Source organism: Carcharodon carcharias, chromosome 15, assembly GCF_017639515.1.
Source record: "Carcharodon carcharias isolate sCarCar2 chromosome 15, sCarCar2.pri, whole genome shotgun sequence".
In the NCBI taxonomy this organism is placed as follows: domain Eukaryota; kingdom Metazoa; phylum Chordata; class Chondrichthyes; order Lamniformes; family Lamnidae; genus Carcharodon; species Carcharodon carcharias.
The window spans coordinates 114,135,372-114,156,977 of NC_054481.1; the positions used below are offsets into that span (position 1 = coordinate 114,135,372).

Consider the following 21,606-nt stretch of genomic DNA (forward strand, 5'->3'; position numbering starts at 1 on the left):
CAGAGCAGCATTGGAATAGTCACGATTAAAGGTAGCAAAGACATGAAAGAATGTTTCAGGGCTAAGGCAGAGACAGAGACAGGTGATGTTATGAAAATTGAAGCAGATATGTGTTTGGAAGCTCAGCTCAGGATCAAATATAACGCCAAGACTGTGAACTGACTGGTTCAGCCTGAGGAAATGTCTAGGAATTTGGTTGGAATTATCCAGGACTAAATGTTGGACAAGCAGTCTGACAATACAGAGGCATGGCAGGGGTTGAAAGAGGTGGTGATGAGGTAGTGCTGGATTTTGTCTGAATAACTGTTGAACCTGAGTTAATGCCCCCACAGGAAGTTGCAAAGGAGTAGCATATAGATGATAAATAAGAGGGAGGACAAGGATATATCCTTGGGGAACTCAAGAGGTAACAGTGCAGGAGTAGGAAGAGAAGTAATTGCAGGAGATTCTTTGGCTCCAATTAGATTGATAATGATGGAGCCAGCCAGGGGCAGTCCCATCCATCCAGCTGGATGACATTGGAGGGGCACTGGAGGAGGACAGCATGGTCAGTATGTCAGAGGCTGTAGACAAGTCCAGAAGGATGAAGACAGACAGTTTACTATGGTCATTGTCACACTGGATGAATTTTGTGGCTCTGATTAGTGTCTTTTCAGTGTTGTGACAGGGGTGGAAATAAGGTTAGAGTTACAGGAAAGAAGCTCAAGACAAGGAGAATAAAGTGAAATAAAAGAAAACAATTTCTCCACATTTACCATAATTTCTGCTGCATCAGTGTGCTGAAATAAAACGCACAAGGGAGAAACCAGAAGGCTATGTCCCAGCCCAGTCCCCAGCCTCCTGATAATACAGGAACCTCCCAGTGAAGGACACAAGTTCACGGGGCCCTGACGTCAATGGGCAGCTGTTTTCTAAAGAGTTCAGAGATTTCTCTCATACCAGCCCAAGGCCAGAGAGACAGAACCAAGGTAAGGAGAGCACAGCCGAGTCCCAGATAACATCTCCAGTTCCTCTTATTAAAATCACTTTAATGTCTGGTGTTGTTAAAAGACGTGCAGTCACAGGATCTGCTGTGTGGTGCGAGGTGGAGAGGGGACTGCTGAATACAACTTCAGTTTGTGATGTTTATACCTGATTGAGGATGTCTTTTTTCATTGACCCTGCTCTTTTTTTGAATATAGCACAGTAAAAATGTTGCTGTGAAAAATAAGATTCACAAGTATTTTACAAAATTGCAACAGGAGTCAGATATTGATTTAATTTCCATTTCATATAAAAGATTTTTTCAACAAGAGTTTGTACTTGTTGCACAGTGACTATAAGTTTTTCTGTCTGGACCGGTGTGTTTTAGAATATTACAATTAATAAAACACATCTTATGTTCAGAGTGATATTTATGAAATGGATTGATAAATAAACTATCAGAACATGCTGAAATGATTAGATTTTAATTTTATACTTTATAATGCAGATAACTTTTAAAATATAATTCACACTTTTTAAAAAAGATGACATTTCCATTGGTGCACATTTCCTGCCAACCTTTTCCATTAGAAGTTCCTATGTCCATATCTATATGGAAAGTGCCTATGTAAGGAGTCACATTGTAATGATACCCTCCCACCAATGAAGATGCTGCAATGTCACCACTGTTAGGAGGAGTGATTACAGCAGGAGAAGCTTATAAAGGCAATTTCCATTTTAAATATTGATATAGGAATTTATAATGCAAATATAAAAACAAAGACTAAGTGTATGACTTCAGATGGGGACTGAGTGACATAGAATTTACAGCAGGGAAACAGACCATTCAGTCCAACAAGTCCCTGCCAGTTTTCCACACAAGACCATAAGACATAGGAGCAGAAATTAGGCCATTCGACCCATCGAGTATGCTCCACCAAGCCTCTAATCACCCATCTTTGTCTCACCCTATCAGCATGCTCTTCTATTCTTCTCTCCCTCATGTGATTATCTAGCTTTCCCTTAAATACATCTATGCTATTTTCCTCAATCAGTAGCGAGTTCCACATTCTATCTACACTTTGAGTGGAGAGGTTTCTCTTGAATTTCTTAGTGGATTTATTAGTGACTATCATATATTTATGGCCCCTAGATCTGGATTCCTCACTATTGGAAACAATCTCTCCACATCTACCCTTTCGAACTCTAATAGTTTTTCAAGTTTCTATCAAATCAATCTTCAATCTTTTCTTTTCTAGAGGAAAGAGCCTGGCCCATTCAGTCGTTCCTGATAAGTATATCTTCAGTTTCGGTATTATCCCAGTGAATGTTGCATTTTCTCCAGTGCCACTGCAACTTTGTTATAATATGGAGACCAAAACCATTCACAGTAATCCAAGTGTGGTTGAACAGTATTCTAAATCTGCAATACTCCAATTTCTCCCATCCTCTAACCATATATCATGGGAAGTCAATGCTTGATCTGGACTCCTCATGTGCATCTCCATGGGAGATAAACAAGTTTTAAATATAAATGCACACTGACTCAGCAAATAAATATACTACCTAGTGTGGTACTAAGCCATCCAACCCAGGAAGGACCCAGGAACAGCAATGTTTTATTTAATCTTAGCTAGAATGGTGGGATGGGTGTAACAATTGACAGCCTCCCTGGATTAGACAAGTCTCCGCCTCTTGTTACTTATCCACTGACCCCTATTAGAAAGCAAGTGTGCGGCCATTTGGTGATTTTAGGACCAGGGCTGTTTGTGTTGTCCCCTTTCCCACTTGATAACATTGCCTACCAAACTGTCATTGTCTAACTTCAACATGAAGGAAGGTGACTGTGAGCCTCAGCAAGGAGCTGGAATCTCCACTGCCCTACCCAAAGCCCACTCATATAGTATTGTGCCATGTGGAGAGGAGCAGTGTAGGGGAGAGATCAGGTCTAGAGGAGGGTTGGATGTAGGACAGAATCTGACATGGGGAGGGTTGGGTGTAGAAAAGGTTTGGGTATAGGATGGAGCAGGATGTAAGATGTGTTTGGGTGTAGGGGAGAGTTGGGTGTCGGGGAGGATGGGGCCAGATGTTGGATGTGTTTGGGTGTAGTATGGGTTCAGATGTGGAGATGTTGGATGTAGGGTAGATTTGGATATAGGATGAGGCTGTATGTAGGATGGGGTTGGGTGTAGGGGTGTTTTGGGTGTAGGAGAGGGGTGGGAGTAAGGGAGAGTTCAGGTGCAGGATGGGGTCGGGTGTAGGGTAGGGTTAGGTGTAGGGGCTAGATGTTGGATGTGTTCGGGTGTAGGATGCGGTCAGATGTGGAGAGTTGGGTGTAGGATAGAGCTAAATGTAGGATGTGTTTGGGTGTAGGTGACAATTGTGTGTAGGGTGGGGTTGGGTGCAGGGGAGATTTGGGTGTAGGGAAGAGTTGGGTGTCGGGGAGGATGGGGCCAGATGTTGGATGTGTTCGGGTGTAGTATGGGTTTGGGTGTGGGGAGGTTGGATGTAGGGTAGATTTGGGTATAGGATGAGGCTGCATGTAGGATGGGGTTGGGTGTAGGGGTGTTTTGGTTGTAGGAGTGGATTGGGTATTGGGGTGGGTTGGGTGTCAGGGACGGTTGGGTCTTGGGGAGGGTTGAGTCTTGTGGATGGCTGGGGGTAGGGGAGGGTTGGGTAAAGGATGGGGCTGGATATAGGATGTGTTCGGGTGTAGGATGTGTTCGGGTGTAAGATGGGGCTGGATCTAGGATGGGGCTGAGTCTTGGGGAAGGTTGGGTAAAGGGTAGGGCCGGGTGTAGGGGAAGTTGGGTGTAGGATAGGGCTGGGTGTAGGGGAAGGTTGGGTAAAGAATGGGACTAGATGTAGGATGTGTTTGGGTTTAGGATGGGGTTGGGTGTAAGATGGGGTTGGGTCTAGTGCCGGGCTGGGTATTGAGGGAGGATGGGCAATTGACTATTTCTGTCTTCTTTGTTTTGAGACAGTGAATGGTCGTGGTCATTTCCTGTTGCTGATGTCTGGTGGAATATTCTCTCCTTTGGATAACCTGTATGATTTGGACAATGCAAACTGCCATCCTCTGGTCTGCTATCTCTGCTACGAGCAGTACGAACACCCCTGCCTCCTGGACTGCTACCACACCTTCTGTGCCACCTGTCTGCGGGGCAGAGCTGCAGATGGACGTCTCTCCTGTCCCCTCTGTGGGTAAGAATTTGAAAATGCCATCACAATTCAAAAACAGTTCCATTTCAAATGCAATTTACACTTCTCCTGAAACATGCTGTGAATACTTTGTCCCATGTGCCACTGAAAGAAAGTCTTGCATTTATGGAATGCCTTTCATACCCTTAGGATGTCAAGGCCTTTTACAGCTTATAAGTACTTTTGAAATGTAGTCACAGTAGGTTTGAAGGTCCCACAAACAGCAATGGGATAATGACCAGACAATTCATCTATAGTGAGGGATCAAAATTGGCCAGGACACTAGGGAGAACTACCCTGTTCTTCTTCAGAATAGTGTGTGGGATCTTTTACATTCATCTCAGACCCAAGTCAGGGCTTTGATTTAATGTCTCATCTGAAAGATAGCACCTTGGACAGACAGTGTTGCTCTCCCTCAGTACTGCACTGGACCTGGGTCGAGAACCCACTCAGTCATAGAAGACAGGAGGGTCAGAGACCTGATCCCGAATTGCACCACAATGCAGCAGTGAGATGGGGTGGGGACTACAATCAATCCAGGCACCTTAGGGCTAGGGAAGAACTAAGAAGAATTGGACAGAGTTTCTCATCTTGATCCAGTGATCCTGGTTGGCAGGGGTCCGGAATGGGCACATTTGGAACCGCCAGTGATCTTCCACAGGCTGCCAATTGCCAGCAGCCCTCTGGGAGCAATTTTAACTTAATGGGTCAGGCAGGAACCCAGGAGTGCCTATTTTAATCTTCGTTCAACATCAACTGGTGGAGAGTAAAATGGAGGCAAACAAAAAGTAGTTTTACACCCGATCCTGTCAGTTTTTTTTCATGGGGCGGTCAGGTCAGTGTCTATGTTCACACTGGGGGTGAGGCACAGGAGGGGATACCCGGTAAACAGCACCTTCAGGAGATAAAAGCAAAATACTGCGGATGCTGGAAACCTGGAAACAGAAACAGTTAACGTTACAAGTCCTTATGACTCTTCCTATCTCTGAAGAAGAGTCATAAGGACTCGAAACGTTAACTCTTTTTCTTCTCTCTCTCTCTCCACAGATGCTGTTAGACCTGCTGAGTTTTTCCAGCATTTTCTGTTTTTGTTGCCTTCAGGAGAGGGGTGGGGATAAAGCCACACTCCCCCCCCACCCCCCCCCCCCGTTACATTGACATGATCCGGCCGATCTCAGAAGGATCAGGCGGTCGTCAGCATCACTCACATTGTCAAACAGCTGCACAATAGGAGCCAGGCTACTTTTAGACCGATCGGAATGCGAGGCGAGTCAGCTTCACCAGGGAGAGATAGCACAGGCATCCAATCCCCATGGCACCGAGCAAAGGCTTTGCTCATTTCACAGCACAGTCCAATGTAGCACCGACCAATGAAGAGACGGTCCCGTCCACCACCAACTCCCTAGACCCCACCCCACCACCCAAATATAAACAAGTGTTTGTTTTCTCAGGGTCCTCTCGGTGTTTGTATCTATTGGATGGCGACCCGGTGTGACATTTACGAGGTGATCTGATCCTCCAGTCAATTTTTAATTTTAGATTTGACATTGCGAAAATCTAAACACATGGGATAAAAACAAATACACACACGTCTGTGATCGGACCATTCATCTCGGGGATTGGAGGGGCTTTTCTCCTCCTAAAAAAAAATTCCGAAGCAGCGTTAAATTGATTATTGACTTGACGATGCATGTTACAATGAGGCTGTGTGGGGGGGCAGTCAGGAAAGTCAGGGAGCTTGAGGCCAGGAGTTGGGCCAGTGTGGCCCCTTTCTCGTGAAATGCAAACCACCCCCCCCCCCCCCCCCCCCACCACCAGGTGACTGACTGTGGCTGTGCCTTTTTTAGTCGCTCCGCTGCCTCCCTCCCCATCCTGATGTACAATTTATCCCTGCGAGGTTCTCCACTAACCACTCAATAGTCCAGCACTGTCCGGTATTCAGGACATTTCAGGGGGAGGGGGTGCTGGAGAGCAGAGTTAGGGAGGAGGTCATGCGAGACACAACCTGGATGACTCAGTGCATGGAGGATCAGACATGAGGCTGGATAAAACTGACGATCACAGGTGAGAGTTCCCATTTACTTCTGCGTCTTACATCCTGCTTCGTAGATTGTTGAGCTGACGGCTGTGCCGGATGGTTGTTTAATGGTGGTTAGTCAGACAGTGAGCAGGATGAGGTTTGTTCATATTTCAGAGGAACAGGGATCGTACGGCTGGATTTTGGGCATCTTTGAGAGTCATAGAGTTATACAGCACAGAAACAGGCCCTTCAGCCCATCGTGTCCCTGCCGGCCATCAAGCACCTATCTATTCTAATCCCATGTTCCAGCACTTGGCTCGTAGCCCTATATGCTATGGCGTTTCAAGTGCACTTCTAAATACTTGTGAGGGTTCCTGCCTCTACCATCCCCTCAAGCAGTGTGTCCCAGACTCCAGTCACCCTCTGGGTGAAAATTATTTTTCCCTCAAATTCCCGCTAAACCTCCTGCCCTTAAATCTATGCCCCCTAGCTATTGACACCCCCGCTAAGAAGAAATGTTTCTTCCTATCTACCCTATCTATGCCCCTCATAATTTTGTATACCTCTATCAGGTCCCCCCTCAGCCTCCTATGCTGTAAGGAAAACAACCCCAGTATATCCAGTCTCTCTTCATAGCTGAAACGCTCTAGCCCAGGCATCATCCTGGTGAATCTCCTCTGCACACTCTCCAGTGCAATCACATCCTTCCTGTAGTGTGGTGACCAGAACTGCACACAGTACTCCAGCTGTGGCCCAACTAGCGTTTTATACAGCTCCAACATAACCTCCCTGCTCTTATATTCTATGCCTCAGCTAATAAAGGCAAGTATCCTTGAGAAACTTTCTCATCCTGGTTAGCACAATGAATTGTAGAGGGACCACTCCACTCCATTTGGCTTCAATGTTTCAATCGTGAGTCAAGGTTGTAGATTCCACTCCAGACTGACCCATCAGCGCAGTACTGAGGGAGTGCTGCATTATCGGAGGTGTCATTCTTTAAATGAGATGTTAAACCAAGGTCTCGTCTGCCCTCTCAAGTGGTCAGAAAAGATCCCACAGCACTGTTCAAGGAAGAGCAGAGGAGTTCACGCTGGTATCCTGCCCAATATTGGTCCCTCAACCAACGTCAAAAAGAAATAAAGATTTGCATTTATATAGCGCTTTTCATGACCACCAAACATCTCAAAGAGCTTTACAGCCAATGAAGAGCTTTCTGAAGCACAGTTACTGTTGGAATGTAGGAAGCACAAGAGCCAACACCCACAAATAACAACAAACTTCCACAAACAGTAACATGGTAACAACCAGATAATTGTGGTTGAGGGATAAATATTGACCAGGACACCAGGAATAACTCTCCTGCTCTTCTTCAAAATAGTGCCACAGGATCTCTTATATCCACCCAAGCAAGTGGATGGGACCTCGGTTTTGACATCTCATCCAAAAAACAGCATCTCCAATAGTGCAGCAGTCCCTCAGGACTGCACTGGAGCATCAACCTGGATTTTTGTACTCAAGCACTACAGTGGGATTTGAACCCAGAACTGTGTGACTCAGAGATAAAAGTGCTACCAACTGAGTCACAATTGACACTCTAATAATGATCAATAAAACAGATTATCTGTTATTATCACATTGTTGTCACTAGGATCTTGCTGTTCACAAATTGGCTTCTGCTTCTCCTACATTTCAACAGTGACTAAACTTCATTGGCCATGAAATGCCTTGGGATGTACTGTGATTCTGAAAAGTGTGATATAAATGCAAGTTCTTTCTTTCTGTTGTCAGAGTTTTTACCCTCAAGCCTCTGTGAAGCACCTGAAACATTTTTCCAGTGCTGTATAAATTCAGGTTGTTGTTACAATGAGTATGCATCCAGAGATAATTAATCCCCCTTCATTTGAGGGTGTTATTGTTCTATGTGAAGTTTGAACCCTGTTCAATGATCATTCACACCTCATGACTGTTACTCATTGCTGCCTTTACCCACCCCTCGCCTGCTTCCCTTATAGATGGTTCCCACATTTTGCACCGGTATATCTTTGGTTTTCTGCACTAGGCAATGGCTCTGTTTCTATTCCAGGCGTCTGTCAATCGTGAAGGGCACCAGTGGGCTCCCGAAGGTAGATCGACTGTTGAAATTCCTGGTTGACAGCTCGGCTGACAATGAAGAGATTGTTCAGTGTGCAAATTGTGATCTTGAGTGCAAGAAGCAGGTAAGGGGGAGGGACCCGTGAAACCGATGGGAGGGCTTAAAGAGTGAGGGCAGGGAAAATTTTGGATTCTTCTCCCCTCCTCCCCTGAAGACACCACCTAGTTCTGGGATCCAGTTGGATGGGCACCAGCCACATAGCCACTTGTGAACTCAGACATTGAGCCTTAGATATTCATTTGTGAACTATATCATATTCAAACGTCTTTCATCCAAATACAATAGATACCAGTGTAGTGGAGGTGAGGCCAATGGTAATCCCCCAACTGCTGTGCAGTTCATATAAGCTAACTCAACACAGACTGGGTTCAGTTAAACATCCAGGGAAAGAGTAGGGCCCATCAAGGATCAAAGTGGCAATCTGTGTGAGGATCCAGAAGACGTAGGTGAGGTTTTAAATGAGTACTTTGCAGCTGTATTCACTATAGAGAAGGACAATGTAGGTGTAAGAAATCAGGGAGGGGGACTGTGATATACTTGAACAGATTAGCATTGAGAAGGAGGAGGTATTAGTGGTTTCAGCAGGCTTAAAAGTGGATAAATCCCCAGGCCCAGGTGAGATGTGTTCCAGGCTGCTGTGGGAGGCAAGAGAGGAGACTGCAGGGGCCCTAACATTAATTTTCAAATCCTCTCTGGCCACAGAAGAGGTGCCAGAGAACTGGGGGACAGCTAATGTGGTACCATTATTCAAGAGGGGTGGTAGGGATAAACCAGGGAACTATAGGCCAGTGAGTCTAACATCGACGGTAGGGAAACTTTTGGAAAAAATTCTGAGGGATAGAACTAATCTTCACTGGGAGAGACATAGATTAATCAAGGGTAGTCAGCTTGGCTTTGTCAGTGGGAGATCATGTCTAATAAATTTGATTGAACTTTTTGAGGAGGTGACTAGGTGTGTAGATGAGGGTAGTGGAGTTGATGTAGTCTACATGGACTTTAGTAACGCTTTTGACAAGATCTTGTATGGGAGACTGGTCAAGAAGGTAGGAGCCCTTGGGATCCAGGGCAAATTGACAAATTGGATCCAAAATTGGCTTAGTGGCAGGGGGCAGAGAGTGATGGTTGAAGGTTGTTTTTGTGATTGGAAGCCTGTGTCCAGTGGCATACCGCAGGGTTTGATACTGGATCCCTTGCTGTTTGTAGTGTACATTAATTATCTAGACATGAATGTCGGAGGTATGATCAGTAAGTTCACAGATGACATGAAAATTGGTGTGTGGTAAATAGTGAGGAGGAAAGCCTTAGACTGTAGGATGATTTAGATGGTCTGGCCAGATGGGCAGAACAATGGCAAATGGAATTTAATCCTGAAAAGTGTGAGGTAATGCATTTTGGAGGACTAACAAGGCAAGGGAGTACATGATGAATGTTAGGACCCTAAGAAGTACAGAGGATCAGAGAGACCTTGGTATGCATGTTCATAGATCCTTGAAGGCAGCAGGGCAGGTAGATAAAGTGGTTAAGTGGGATACTTGCCTGTATTAGTCGAGGCAATGAATGCAAGAGCAGAGAGGTTATGATGGAGCTGCATAAAACATTGGTTAGGCCACAGCTGGAGTACTATGTGCAATTCTGGGTGCCACGCTATAGGAAGGATGTGATTGCATTAGAGAGGGTGCAGAGGAGATTCACCAGGATGTTGCCTGGTCTGAAGCATTTCAGCTATGAAGAGAGATTGGATAGAGTGGGGTTGTTTTCCTTAGAGCAGAGAAGGCTGAGGGGAGACCTGATTGAGGTGTACAAAATTATGAGGGGCATAGATAGGGTAGATAGGAAGAAACTTTTCCCCGTAGTGGAGGGGTCAATAACCAGGAGGCATAGAGTTAAGGTAAGGGGCAGGAGGTGTTGAGGAAAACCTTTTTCACCCAGAGATATATGGAATTCACTGCCTGAAAAGGGGGTAGAGATGGGAATCCTCCCAACATTTAAGAAGTATTTAGATGAACACTTGAAACGCCATAGCATACAAGACTACAGGCCAAGTGTTGGAAAATGGGACTAGAATAGGTAAGGGCTTGATGACTGGCATGGACATGATGGGCCGAAGGGCCTCTTTCCGTGCTGTAAAACTACATGACTCTATGATTTCAATGATTGCTGCAGGCTCAGTAAGTGATCTGCGATGAGATGGCTGCTCTCAGCCTTGACTAGACAGAATTATAATTGAGAGATCCTTCACTGGATCAGGAGAATAAACATCCCTGTGCTCACTGACCTACGACAACAATGACAATTAGCTCCCAGTCCAATAATACCTTGATTTTAAAATGATCCACCTTGCCCCTCCGTATCTCTGTAAACTCCTCCATGCCTATAACCCTTCAAGAGCTCTGTTCTCCTCCAATCCTCTTGTCCATCCACCATTTGCTTCAGTCCACCCTTGGCAGGCGTGTCTTCAGCTGTCTAGGCCCTGAGCTCTGGAGTTCCCTCCATAAGCCTCTTTATCTCTCTCTCTCTCTCTCTCTCTCCCCTCTTTAAAGGTGCTCCTCAAAACCCACATCTTTGTGCAAGCCTTCGGTCACCTTCCTAATATCTGCTAATGTGGCGCTGGCTCAAGTTTTATGACATTAAAGACAATTCCAAGTTCATGTTGTGAAGCGAAAGCGTTTGTTTGGGTTTTAATTTCCAATTATTACTCAGTGATCCTGCATAAATGTTGCACTGACAGCAGGATTGGGCTTGGATGAAATGCCCACCCCACACACACCCCCACCCCCCCACTCACCCACCACCCCCCCCACCACCACCACCCCACCACCCCCACACCTTCTGTTCGAACAGTCTGCAAGAATCCAAAGCCTCAGGTCAGCTTACAGAAAAGTGCCTCCTGCCCAACCAGGATTCAGCATCTGCACTGGAGAAGGGAGTGTGGTGACATTGGTCAAGATAATATTTTTTTTTAAAAAGTAACATTGAGTAATCAGCTCACTGAAGTGTCTTACATTGTCACTTTGTCCCCTTGCAGGATGCAGATGCCATGTTTTACTGCAACACGTGTAACCAGCCACTCTGTAGCTCCTGCCGTGAGGACACACACAGAGCAAAAATGTTCGCCCGACATGAGATTGTAACTCTCGCCAAACGCACCAAGGAGCTGCATAAGAAATGCCGTAAGGATCTCCAGTGCCGGTCTCAGAAAGCTGCAAACTCATTGATAATCCGTTCCCTGCCTTTTAAATCAACATGGGGTGGGCGTGGGTACGGTGCTGTAATGGTTGTGTTACTGGACAAGTAATCCACGTATCGTAGATTAATAATAGAGCATAGGAATTTAAACCTATTTTAAATTCAGTTTAAAAATGTTGAAACCTGCTGGTGTTGGGTTATGATAAGAACCCACCTGGCTATATCATTGTCCAGCTGGATGGGTCTTCTACTCACCTGATTCCATTTTTATCTATCCAATCGTAGCCAGAGATTTGCCATCAAGGGCTTCTGTTGCCATTCCTGCACAGTTACCTCCGGTGTCCCCCAAGAATCTATCCTGGCCTCCTCCTATTTCTCATCTATGTGCTTCCCCTTGCTGACATCGTCCACAAACACAACATCAGTTTCCAAATGTATATTGACGACACCCAGCTCTACCTCACCACTACTTCGCTCAGTCCCTGCGCTTCTCTGTTTGTCCGACATACTGTATTGGATGAGCAAAATTTTCCTCCAGGTAAATATTGGGAAGGCTGAAGCCGTTATCTTCGGTCCCCACCACACACTTCGTTCGCTAACCGCCAGCTCCAGTCTGCTCCCTGGCAACTATCTGAAGCTGGATGAGATCAGTAGATTTTTGGACACTAAGGGATTCAAAAATGGTAGCACAGGCAAGTGGTTCTGAGGTAGTAGATTAACTATTATCTTATTGAATGGCCGAGCAGGCTCGAGGAGTCAAATGGCCTACTCTTGCTCCTATTTCTTATGTTCTTATGTTTCACTCTTTGTCTCTGTAGCTCTACACGAGGAACCGTACATCATGTTCTCCACAGAGAAGAAGTCCATGCTCTGTATCAACTGCTTTCGGGACATGCAAGTGTGAGTCAGGCACTCATGGGCCAGAACCTAACATATTGCACAGAATCATACAGAATGTACAGCACAGAAATAGGCCATTCAGCCCAACACAAATAACCAACTTGCCTCCTTTGCTGGTCATTAGAGGAGGATCTCCCCGACAGTGACTCACTGAGCCTTACCGACCAGGAAGGTCCCAGGCTCAGTCCCTCTCCGATCTGAGACAAGGTGGGAGTAAGAGAGATTGCAGTTCTCCTGGGCTAGGGAGGGGAATATCAGCCTGAATTCTTCAGCAGGGATAGCAATCTGGAGCAAGAAGCCAAGTTGATTTTCACTGATCTGGTCAACTATAGTCCACAGTTGCCGCACTGGCTGAGATCACAAATCCAGTGTGTGCCTAGAATCACACCTGGGGACCTAGAGGTGTGGACTGACCGTTCAGTCCTGCACTTAGCTTAAGGTCTTCCCACTGAGGCAAAGGGGAACAAAAGTAAAATACTGCAGATGCTAGAATTCTGAAATAAAAACAGGAAATGCTGGGAAACACTCAGCAGGCCAGATAGCATCTGTGGAGAAAGAAATAGAGTTAGTGTTTCAGGCTGGTGACAACGGAGGAGGTGTGGATATTTTTTGAAGTAAATTTATACTGGGGGTATTCTTGCTGCCTCCCTTGAGCTATTCTAATCTGACAGTAACTGTTTATCTCATTGCTCAGTGAGAGCCGGGCCCATTGTATCGACATTGAGACTGCCTACATGCAAGGCTGTGAGAAGCTGGACCAGGCTGTGATGGTATGTGGACTGCAGAGTTCATTCTGTAGGAGTGAGAGAGATGTAACTCGGGTTTTCATCTTCCAGGATTGCCCTGGTCTCTTGGATTTAAAGGCCAATCTCATGAACACTGCTGCGAGTAACAGAGGGAGAAAAATTGTCAAAATTATAAACTATAAGAATACTGATGGGGGAAGAAATGACTGTTTGACTGATAGTCAAGAATGGACCAATCGGGTGGTAAAAAACATGTTTGCTTTCTGATTGGTATAGGAAGGCAGAGCATGTGATGATGGGCATGTTGGGATGACCATTGGCATGAGTAGGTGCTAGGTGGTTGGCAGCAGGAGGGCATGTGATCGAGGAATACATCCAATCAATGTTGGCAATCCTAGGGCAACCCTTGAAATGACCCGAATAGCTGTGAGTTAGTCAATAACACCATTAACTAGAATAAGCATAAAAACTTATTGACTTCACAATACAGGTCGAGTATCCTATGACTGAAATCCTCAGGGGACCGATTCTGTTTCAGATTTCAGATACTTTTGGTTTTTGGATACTACTTAGGCCTAGGCCTAATTACATTACAACGGCTGAAGCCTAGGCTAGCTAAGGTCTAAAGTAAATAAAATAGCTGGAAAAGTAAGATGTACCACTGAATAATAAAAGCAGGGTACCTAAAATAGGTTCCCACCCGTGGCGCCATCTACAATTTTGCTTGTAGGAGAGGGTTTGCAAGGTGAGCAGTGCAAACAAAGATTGCAAGGTAAACAGTGCAGACAAACAACTAAACTTCCCGCACTAAAGGTCGGGTGTGGTCAGCCAGGTTTGTGTCTGCTCGGGCTGTATCAGGGACTTGCCCCGCTAAAGGTCGATCAGGTTCAAAAAAGTGTGGTTTTTGGATGTGTGTGGTTTTTGGACTTACAGATAAAGGATACTCAACCTGTATCTCAGTCTGGGTGCTCCGTCTGAGGCAGTGACAGGACTGAGAGCAGTTTTTCCATCTCCTCCTACCTGTTGTTTCCTTTCCTTGGTGACACATTATGAGGCACTCATTTAATGGTTTATCACAGGCCCTGTCCTTGGAGGAGGGCAGCAGTTTGCAGATTAGAGTGAACCCTGCAATGTTCCTTTAAAGAGTTGAAAAGATAATATCAGGGAGAAAGTCTTACACTGCTATAAAATTAAAAACCATTTTACTGCTAATTATGTTGGATCCTCGTTTAGTTTGAGTATGTTCAGTGAAAATGAATTGTTCATGGCTAGTGCTTTATGAGCACTTCAGCAGATAGTAATTGATTGTCTTTTACATATAAACAGTAATATCCTCTGTACAAATTATAATGTGCCTCTCCTTTTATTCTTTCCCCCTCCTTTTCTAGAGCAGCTGATTCCTTGCTGGGTATAGTTGTACCTTGGGTCGAGGCCACTCCCCAGTGTTTCACTGCCAATGAAGTATTTTTGAAGTGTAATCAATGTTTAATGTGGGAAACTCAGCAGCCAGTTTGCAAACAGCAAACTGCAGTGTGATAATAACCAGATCATCTGTTTTCCAGTGATGTTGGTTGAAGAATCAATTTTGGCCAGGACACTGGGAAGAACGTCCCTACTCTCCTCAAAAGTACTGTCATAATCTCACCTGAAAGTGCAGATGAGGCCTCAGTTTATCATCTCATCTGGAAGACAGTATCTCCAACAGTGCAGCACTCCCTCAGTTCTGCAATAGGAATAGCAGCCTAGATTTTTGGGCTTAAGTCTTCAGCGTAGGGCTTGAACCTGTGACCTTCTGACTCAGAGCAAGGCTGACGCAAATCTAATGGAATGAGAAAGTTGCTCAGGGGCAAGGGGGTTGCTCCTCTTTTAAAGATCCAACCAAGTAACGAATCCTCTTGGCAAATTTGTTCACTAGGCAGTGAAGGAGCTTCAAACGTCCACACGAGAAGCCATTATCCTGCTGAAGGCCATGATCAACGAGGTGAGAGTCAATGTCAATGAAGAGGAGTCAGCCATCAGCTCACTATTCAACAGTATGCAGGTAATACACAACATCAATAAATTAAATAAGTAAAAGAGGTCAATCAGTGTAAGGGACCATTGAACATCATCCATGCCTTTGTTACCTCTAGACTTGACCATTCCAATGCTTTCCTGATCGCACACCCACCCGCCCCCCACCAACTTTCCACCCTCTGTAAACCTCGGGTCAGTTAAAACTCTGCTGCCCATATCCAAATGCATCAAGTCCCATTCACCCTTAACCTCTGTGCTCCCGACACATTGGCTCCCAGTCTGGCAACGCCACGATTTTAAAGCTCACATCCTTGTGTTGATATCCTTCCATGGCCTTCTCCCTTTCAATCTCTGTAACCTCTTCCAGCCACACAGCCCTCTAAGATTTCTGTACTCCTCCAACTCTGGCCTCCTGCACATCCCCAATTTTCATCACTGCATCATTGGCGCCCATGCCTTCAGCTGCCTAGATCCTATGATCTGGAATTCCCTCCCTAATGGTCTCTGCCCCTCTACCTCCCTTCTCCTTTAAATCACTCTTTAAAACTATCCTCTTTGACCAAGCTTTAAGTCACATGTCCTAATATCTCCTTATGTAAGTCTATTTTTGCCATGGGGTGTTTTACTGTGTCAAAGGTACTATACAGGTGCAAGTTGTTGTTGTTTTCAAATAAGAGAGTTCCACAGGCTCACGACCCTCTGAAAGAAAAAGTTTCTCCCCATCTACATCTTAAATAAGAGATCCCCTATTCTTAAACTGAGGCCCCTAGTTCTGGTCTCTCTCACAAGGGGAAACATCCTCTCAGCATCCACTCTGTCAAGTCCCCTTGGGATCTTATATGTTTCAATAAGGTCACCTCCGATGGATACATGCCCAACCTTTCCTCATATGAGAATCCCCTCATCCCAGGAATAAGTCAAATGAACCTTCTCTCAACTCCTTCTAAAGCAATTATGTCCTTTCTTAAATAAGGAGACCAAAGCTATACACAGTACTCTAGATGTAGTCTCACCAATGCCCTGTACAACTGTAGCCAAACATCCATTCTTTTATAGTCCATTCCCCTTGCAATAAATGACAACATTCCATTTGCCTTCCTAAGCACTTGCTGTACCTGAATACTAACTTTTTGTGATTCATGTACCAGGACACCCAGATCTCTCTGTACCTCAGAGTTCAGCAATCTCTCCCCATTTAAATAATATGCTGCTTTTCTCTTCTTCCTGCCAAAGTGGACAAGTTCACATTTTCCCGCATTATACTCCATCTGCCAAATTTTTGCCTGCAGGAAACAAAGCCACTACTTGAGATTGCTTCCCGGGTGATTCTTTCTTGTGCATTTTTCTCCCAGTCTACGGTGGACATGCCACACTTTCTGAAGATTGCCTTCAAGGAGTCCTTGAACCTTAATCTCAGCCTACCTTGTAGGTGGTGTTGAAGTTTCAGTTGTGAATACATGACCGCCTTGGGGATTTTATTATCAGTCATATGTACTACATGTCCACTCCATCTGAGACGGGCTCTGATAATGAGTTCTACAATTCCAGACATTTCTGCTCTTTGAAGTACCTCAGTGTTGGATCAAATAGATTGACAAAGAGCCCAAGACTGAGGTACCTCAAAGAGAAGAAATGTCTGGAATTGAGTCACTCATCTTCAGAGCCCAGCTCAGATGGAGTGGACATGTAGTACATATTATTGGCAATAAAATCCAGACTATCATTGCTTCACATACATATAGCACTGTGAGACCTTGAGACACAGACTTTATGCGAGGAACAACTGGTTGCAGATACACATAAAGAAATAGAAGCTCAGTAGTCAGGCATAATACATTTGGTGTCAGTGCTCTTGGACTAGGAAAGAGATAAATTATCCAGTGTACCCTGCTGGAAAGTGCAAGGGCTTGATGTCAACCCTTTACAGTTTCATTACTTTGTGCCATATCCACAAAAGCGTACTTGGTGCAAGTGGTGTTACACGGCAGCTTTATTAACATCGGTAGGTGGAGATGCTTTAATTTAATTCATTCACCAGTGGCCACATGGGTAACTGGAGTGAGTAATAGCATCGTCACACAGTTGTGGCAAGAAATGCTAACCTAGGACTCTTGGCCCATTCTAAACTTGGCTGCTCATTTAAATCAAGAGAAACAACCAGACTTTGAGTCACTAATTCCAATAGCCTGACTGCTTGGTGCCCGTGCAATCAGATCCTGTTCATTTTGCTTAATCCTTCATTGGAACGCTGGTAGGTTTTCTGTCTGGTTTCCAAATTGCAGCATTATGTGGTAATAGGGGAAGGCCATTCAGCTGCTCGAGCTGTTCTGCCATTTAATTAGATCGTGGCTTATTTGCACCTTGACTCCATTTACCTGTCTTTGTCCAAATCCCTTGAAGGCCTGACCCAAGAGAAATCTGTCCATCTCACACTTGAAAATTTCCATTGTCCCCCAGCATCCACAATCTTTTGGGGGTCAGAGTTTTCGAATTCTACTTCTCTTGGTGCCAAAAGGTGCTTCATGATTTCCTTCCTAAATGGCCCAGCCCTAATTTTAAGGTTATATCCCCTCGTTCTTGATTTCCCCACCAGAAGAAATAGTTTCTTTTTCTATCCTTTCTAATCCCATTAACATTTTAAACAGCTCAATCAGATCACACTTCAACTTTCTTAACTCAAGCGAATGCAAGTCAAACTTATGCAACCTGGTCTCAAAATGTTTTCCCCGAGTAGCTTGCTAGGCCATTTCAGAGGGCAATTAAAAGTCAACCACATTGCTGTGGGCCTGGAGTCACATATAAGCCAAACCAAGAAAGGACATCAGATTTCTTTCCCTAAAGAGCATTAGTGAACCAATAGGTTTTTATAACAAATGATAGCTTTCAATTCCAGAATTTATTAATTGAATTTAAATTCTACCAGCTGTAGTGGGATTTTAACCCAGGTCCCCAGATCATTAGCCTGGTCCTATGGATTACTAGTCCAGTGACATTAACACCATGCCACCATCTCTCCCTAATGCACCTATCATCTGATGAATCTGCACTGCTGCATCCCCCTTCAAAGTCAATATATCCATTATGAGGTGTGGTACCCAGATCTGACCAAAGTGAGGACTCTCCCGTCAACAGCCAGACACACAGTCACCTGGTGGTATGCTGGAAGCAAAGCACTCACTCCTTCATGCACGAGATGAAAGCAAGAGGGGTATAAAGAATGCTTGACACAAAAATTTTCTCCAGCAAAATGTTGTTTCTGTTTCATCAAATGTGATGCTGGTTTAGGAGAAGATGGCAAGGTGCAAAGGACTAATTGGCCATCCAAAATAAACAGACACTCGGCAAACCTACAGCTCAATTTTGATTCAGACAGTCAACTTTCGAACCGTAAACCACACTCCAGACAATGAGGGCAATTCTTTATTGGATCCCTGGCCTAATGGGTGGGCCGACTCTGACAGAGGCACATCTGAAATCAGCAACTCTGTGAGTTTGTACTTGAATGGGTGTAAGAGTGTACAGGTGAATAACTGTGAGTAAGTGTGTGAGGGAGGGAGGAGAGATCCTATGTGGTGGGTGGGATGTGGTACTTACAAGTTGAATACCTGACAGTTTATTTTCATATTCTAGGAAAAATTAGCCGAGAGGAAGAAAATACTGTTGAAAACTGCTCAGAAGTAAGTGTGGTCTTCTCAGCCGAATGTACTGTCAGGAGGCACCGTGTGGGAGGGTAGGACAACAGCATATATTGCTGGGATACCCCCTAAAGGCTTACTGGGTGAGGGCAGTGAGTAGCTGATCCACACAGATCAGGTCCCAGAGTGAATTTGAGTTTTGTCTCCTATCCCCACCGCTGGTTGTTTAGCCAATTATTTTGCATCTGTGCCCTCTGGGTACTGACCCTTTTGCAAGTGGAAACAGTTTCTCCTTATTTACTTTTATCAAAACCCTTCATAATTTTGAACACCTCTATTAAATTTCACCTTAACCCTCCCTGCTCCGAGGAGAACAAACCCAGCTTTTCTGGTCTCTCTCTGTATGACAGAAGTCCCTCATCCCTAGTATCATTCCAGTCAACCTATGCAACTTCGCTAATGCCTGGGTTATAGGAGGAGAAAAATAAATCAGCCAGGTTTCCTGCTCATGCTCATAATACATTGAGTTTAACTGGAAGTGTCTGTGTGGTTACCTCCCTGCTGACCACAAGTAAAAAGCATTTTCAAACTGATATCTTTCACCTGTCAACCCTGGGGCTGCTTGAAGTTAGAATGGTTGACTACTCATTTCGATGGGTCCCGTGTCTAGATCCCTCGCTGTTAGCCCAGACACCATTTCCTACCTGGCAGGGATGCCAGGGTGCACATGACCAGGTAACCTGCTCCCAACCTGCTACGAGCTTTGATCAGTAACAGGAGTAGGAAGGCTAAGCAATGACTCACTCTCCTAATGTACCATCTCCATTAAAGTGATGGAAGGTGTCGTCGACAGTGTATCAAGCGGCGCTTACTCATCAATAACCTGCTCACTGAGGCTCAGTTTGGGTTCCGCCAGGGCCACTCAACTCTTGACTTCATTACAGCCTTGGTCAAAAGAGCTGAACTCAAGACATGAGGTGAGAGTGACTGCCCCTGACATCAGGGCCACATTTCACCAAGTTTTTAAAAAATTCATTCATAGGATGTTGGCATCACTGGCTAGGCTAGCATTTATTGCCCATACCTAATTTCCCTTGAAAAGTTGGTGGTGAGCTGCCTTCTTGAACCACTGCAGTTCATGTGGTGTAGGTACACCCAAAGTGCTGTTAGGGAGGATTTTGACCCAGCGACAGTGAAGGGATGGTGATATATTTCAAAGTCAGGATGGTAAGTGGCCTGGAGATAGTGGCATTCCATGTGTCTGCTGCCCTTTCCCTTCTAGATGGTAGTGGTCGTGTGTTTGGAAGATGCTGTCTAAGGAACCTTGGTGAGTTCCTGCAGTGCATCTTGTAGGTGGTACACATTGCTGCTATTATCCATCAGTGATGGAGGGAGTGAATGTTTGTGGATGGGGTGGCCAATCAAGCAGGATGCATTTGCCTGGATGGTTTCAAGCTTCTTGAGTGTTGCCGGAGCTGCACTCACCCAGGCAAGTGGAGAGTATTCCATCACAGTCCTGCCCTGTGCCTTGTAGATGGTGGATAGGCTTTGGGGAGTCAGGAGGTGAGTTACTCACCGTAGGATTCCTAGTCTCTGACCTCCTCTTGTAGCCACAGTATTTATATGGCTAGATCAGTTCAGTTTCTGGTCAATGGTAACCCCAAGGATGCTGATAGTGGAGGATTTAGCAGTGGTTCGTGCCATTTACTCTCAAAAGGAAACGGTTAGATTCTCCCTTGTTGGAGATGGTCATTGTCTGGCATTTGTGTGGCGTGAATGTTACTTGCTACTCATCAGTCCAAGCCTGGATATTGTCCAGGTCTTGCTGCATTTGGACATGTACTGCATCAGTACCTGAGGAGTCATGAATGGTGCTGAACATTGTGCAATCGTCAGCGAACATCCCCACTTCTAACCTAATGAAGGTCAGAAGGGGGGATGTTCGCTGATGATTGCACGATGTTCAGCACCATTCATGACTCCTCAGGTACTGAAACAGTCCATGACCAAATGCAGCAAGACCTGGACAATATCCAAGTTTGGGCTGAAAAATGGCCAGTTATATTCACGCCACACAAGTGTCAGGCAATGACCATCTTCAACAAGAGAGAATTTAAGCATCTCCCCATGAAATACAATGGCATTACCATTACTGAATCCCCCACTATCAACATCCTGGTGTTAGCATTGACCAGAAACTGAACTGGACAAGCCATATAAATGCTGTGGCTACAAGAGGAGGTCAGAGGCTAGCAATTCTGTGGCAAGTTACTCACCTCCTGACTCCCCAATGCCCCTCCACCATCTATGAGGCATAAGGCAGGAGTGTGATGGAATACTCTCCACTTGCCTGGATGAGTGCAGCTCTAACAACACTCAAGAAGCTTTACACTATCTAGGACAAAGCAGCCCGCTTGACTGGCACCCCAGCTACCGACTTCAACATTCACTGCCTCCACCAATGATTCACAGTGGCAGCAATATGTACAGTCTACAAAATGCACGGCAACAATTCACCTAGGCACCTTCGACAGCACCTTTCAAACCCACGACCTCTACCGCCTAGAAGTTCAAGGGCAACAGAGACATGGGAACACCATCACCTGGAAGTTCCCCTCCAAGCCACACACCATCCTGACTTGTAACAATATCGCCATTAATTCACTATCACTGGATCAAAATCCTGGAACTCCCTCCATAACAGAACTGTGGGTGTACCTATATCACATGGACTGCAGTGGTTCAAGAAGGCTGCTCACCACCACCTTCTCAAGGGGCAATTAGGAA

At 45.2% G+C, this 21,606-nt stretch overlaps 2 protein-coding genes across 4 annotated transcripts in view; one reads left to right on the forward strand and one right to left on the reverse strand.

The window, feature by feature from the left end:
- rpl22 (ribosomal protein L22) overlaps positions 1–21,606 on the reverse strand; it is an 80,281-nt gene that overhangs the window by 13,279 nt on the left and 45,396 nt on the right. The window lies entirely within an intron of this gene.
- The window catches only part of rnf207b (ring finger protein 207b), a 41,758-nt gene continuing 21,053 nt past the window's right edge, over positions 902–21,606 (forward strand). Inside the window, exons 1-8 of one of the 3 annotated variants that reach the window (XM_041207318.1) lie at positions 902–968; positions 3,948–4,167; positions 8,268–8,400; positions 11,362–11,506; positions 12,341–12,422; positions 13,117–13,192; positions 15,084–15,209; positions 18,815–18,861. In XM_041207318.1, coding sequence (XP_041063252.1) covers positions 3,977–4,167; positions 8,268–8,400; positions 11,362–11,506; positions 12,341–12,422; positions 13,117–13,192; positions 15,084–15,209; positions 18,815–18,861 — 800 coding nt within the window. In that variant the 5' untranslated portion in view covers positions 902–968; positions 3,948–3,976. Of the gene's footprint in view, positions 969–3,943; positions 4,168–5,995; positions 6,229–8,267; positions 8,401–11,361; positions 11,507–12,340; positions 12,423–13,116; positions 13,193–15,083; positions 15,210–18,814; positions 18,862–21,606 lie in introns of those variants that run through there. The other 2 variants (XM_041207317.1, XM_041207319.1) reach the window with 2 other exon arrangements.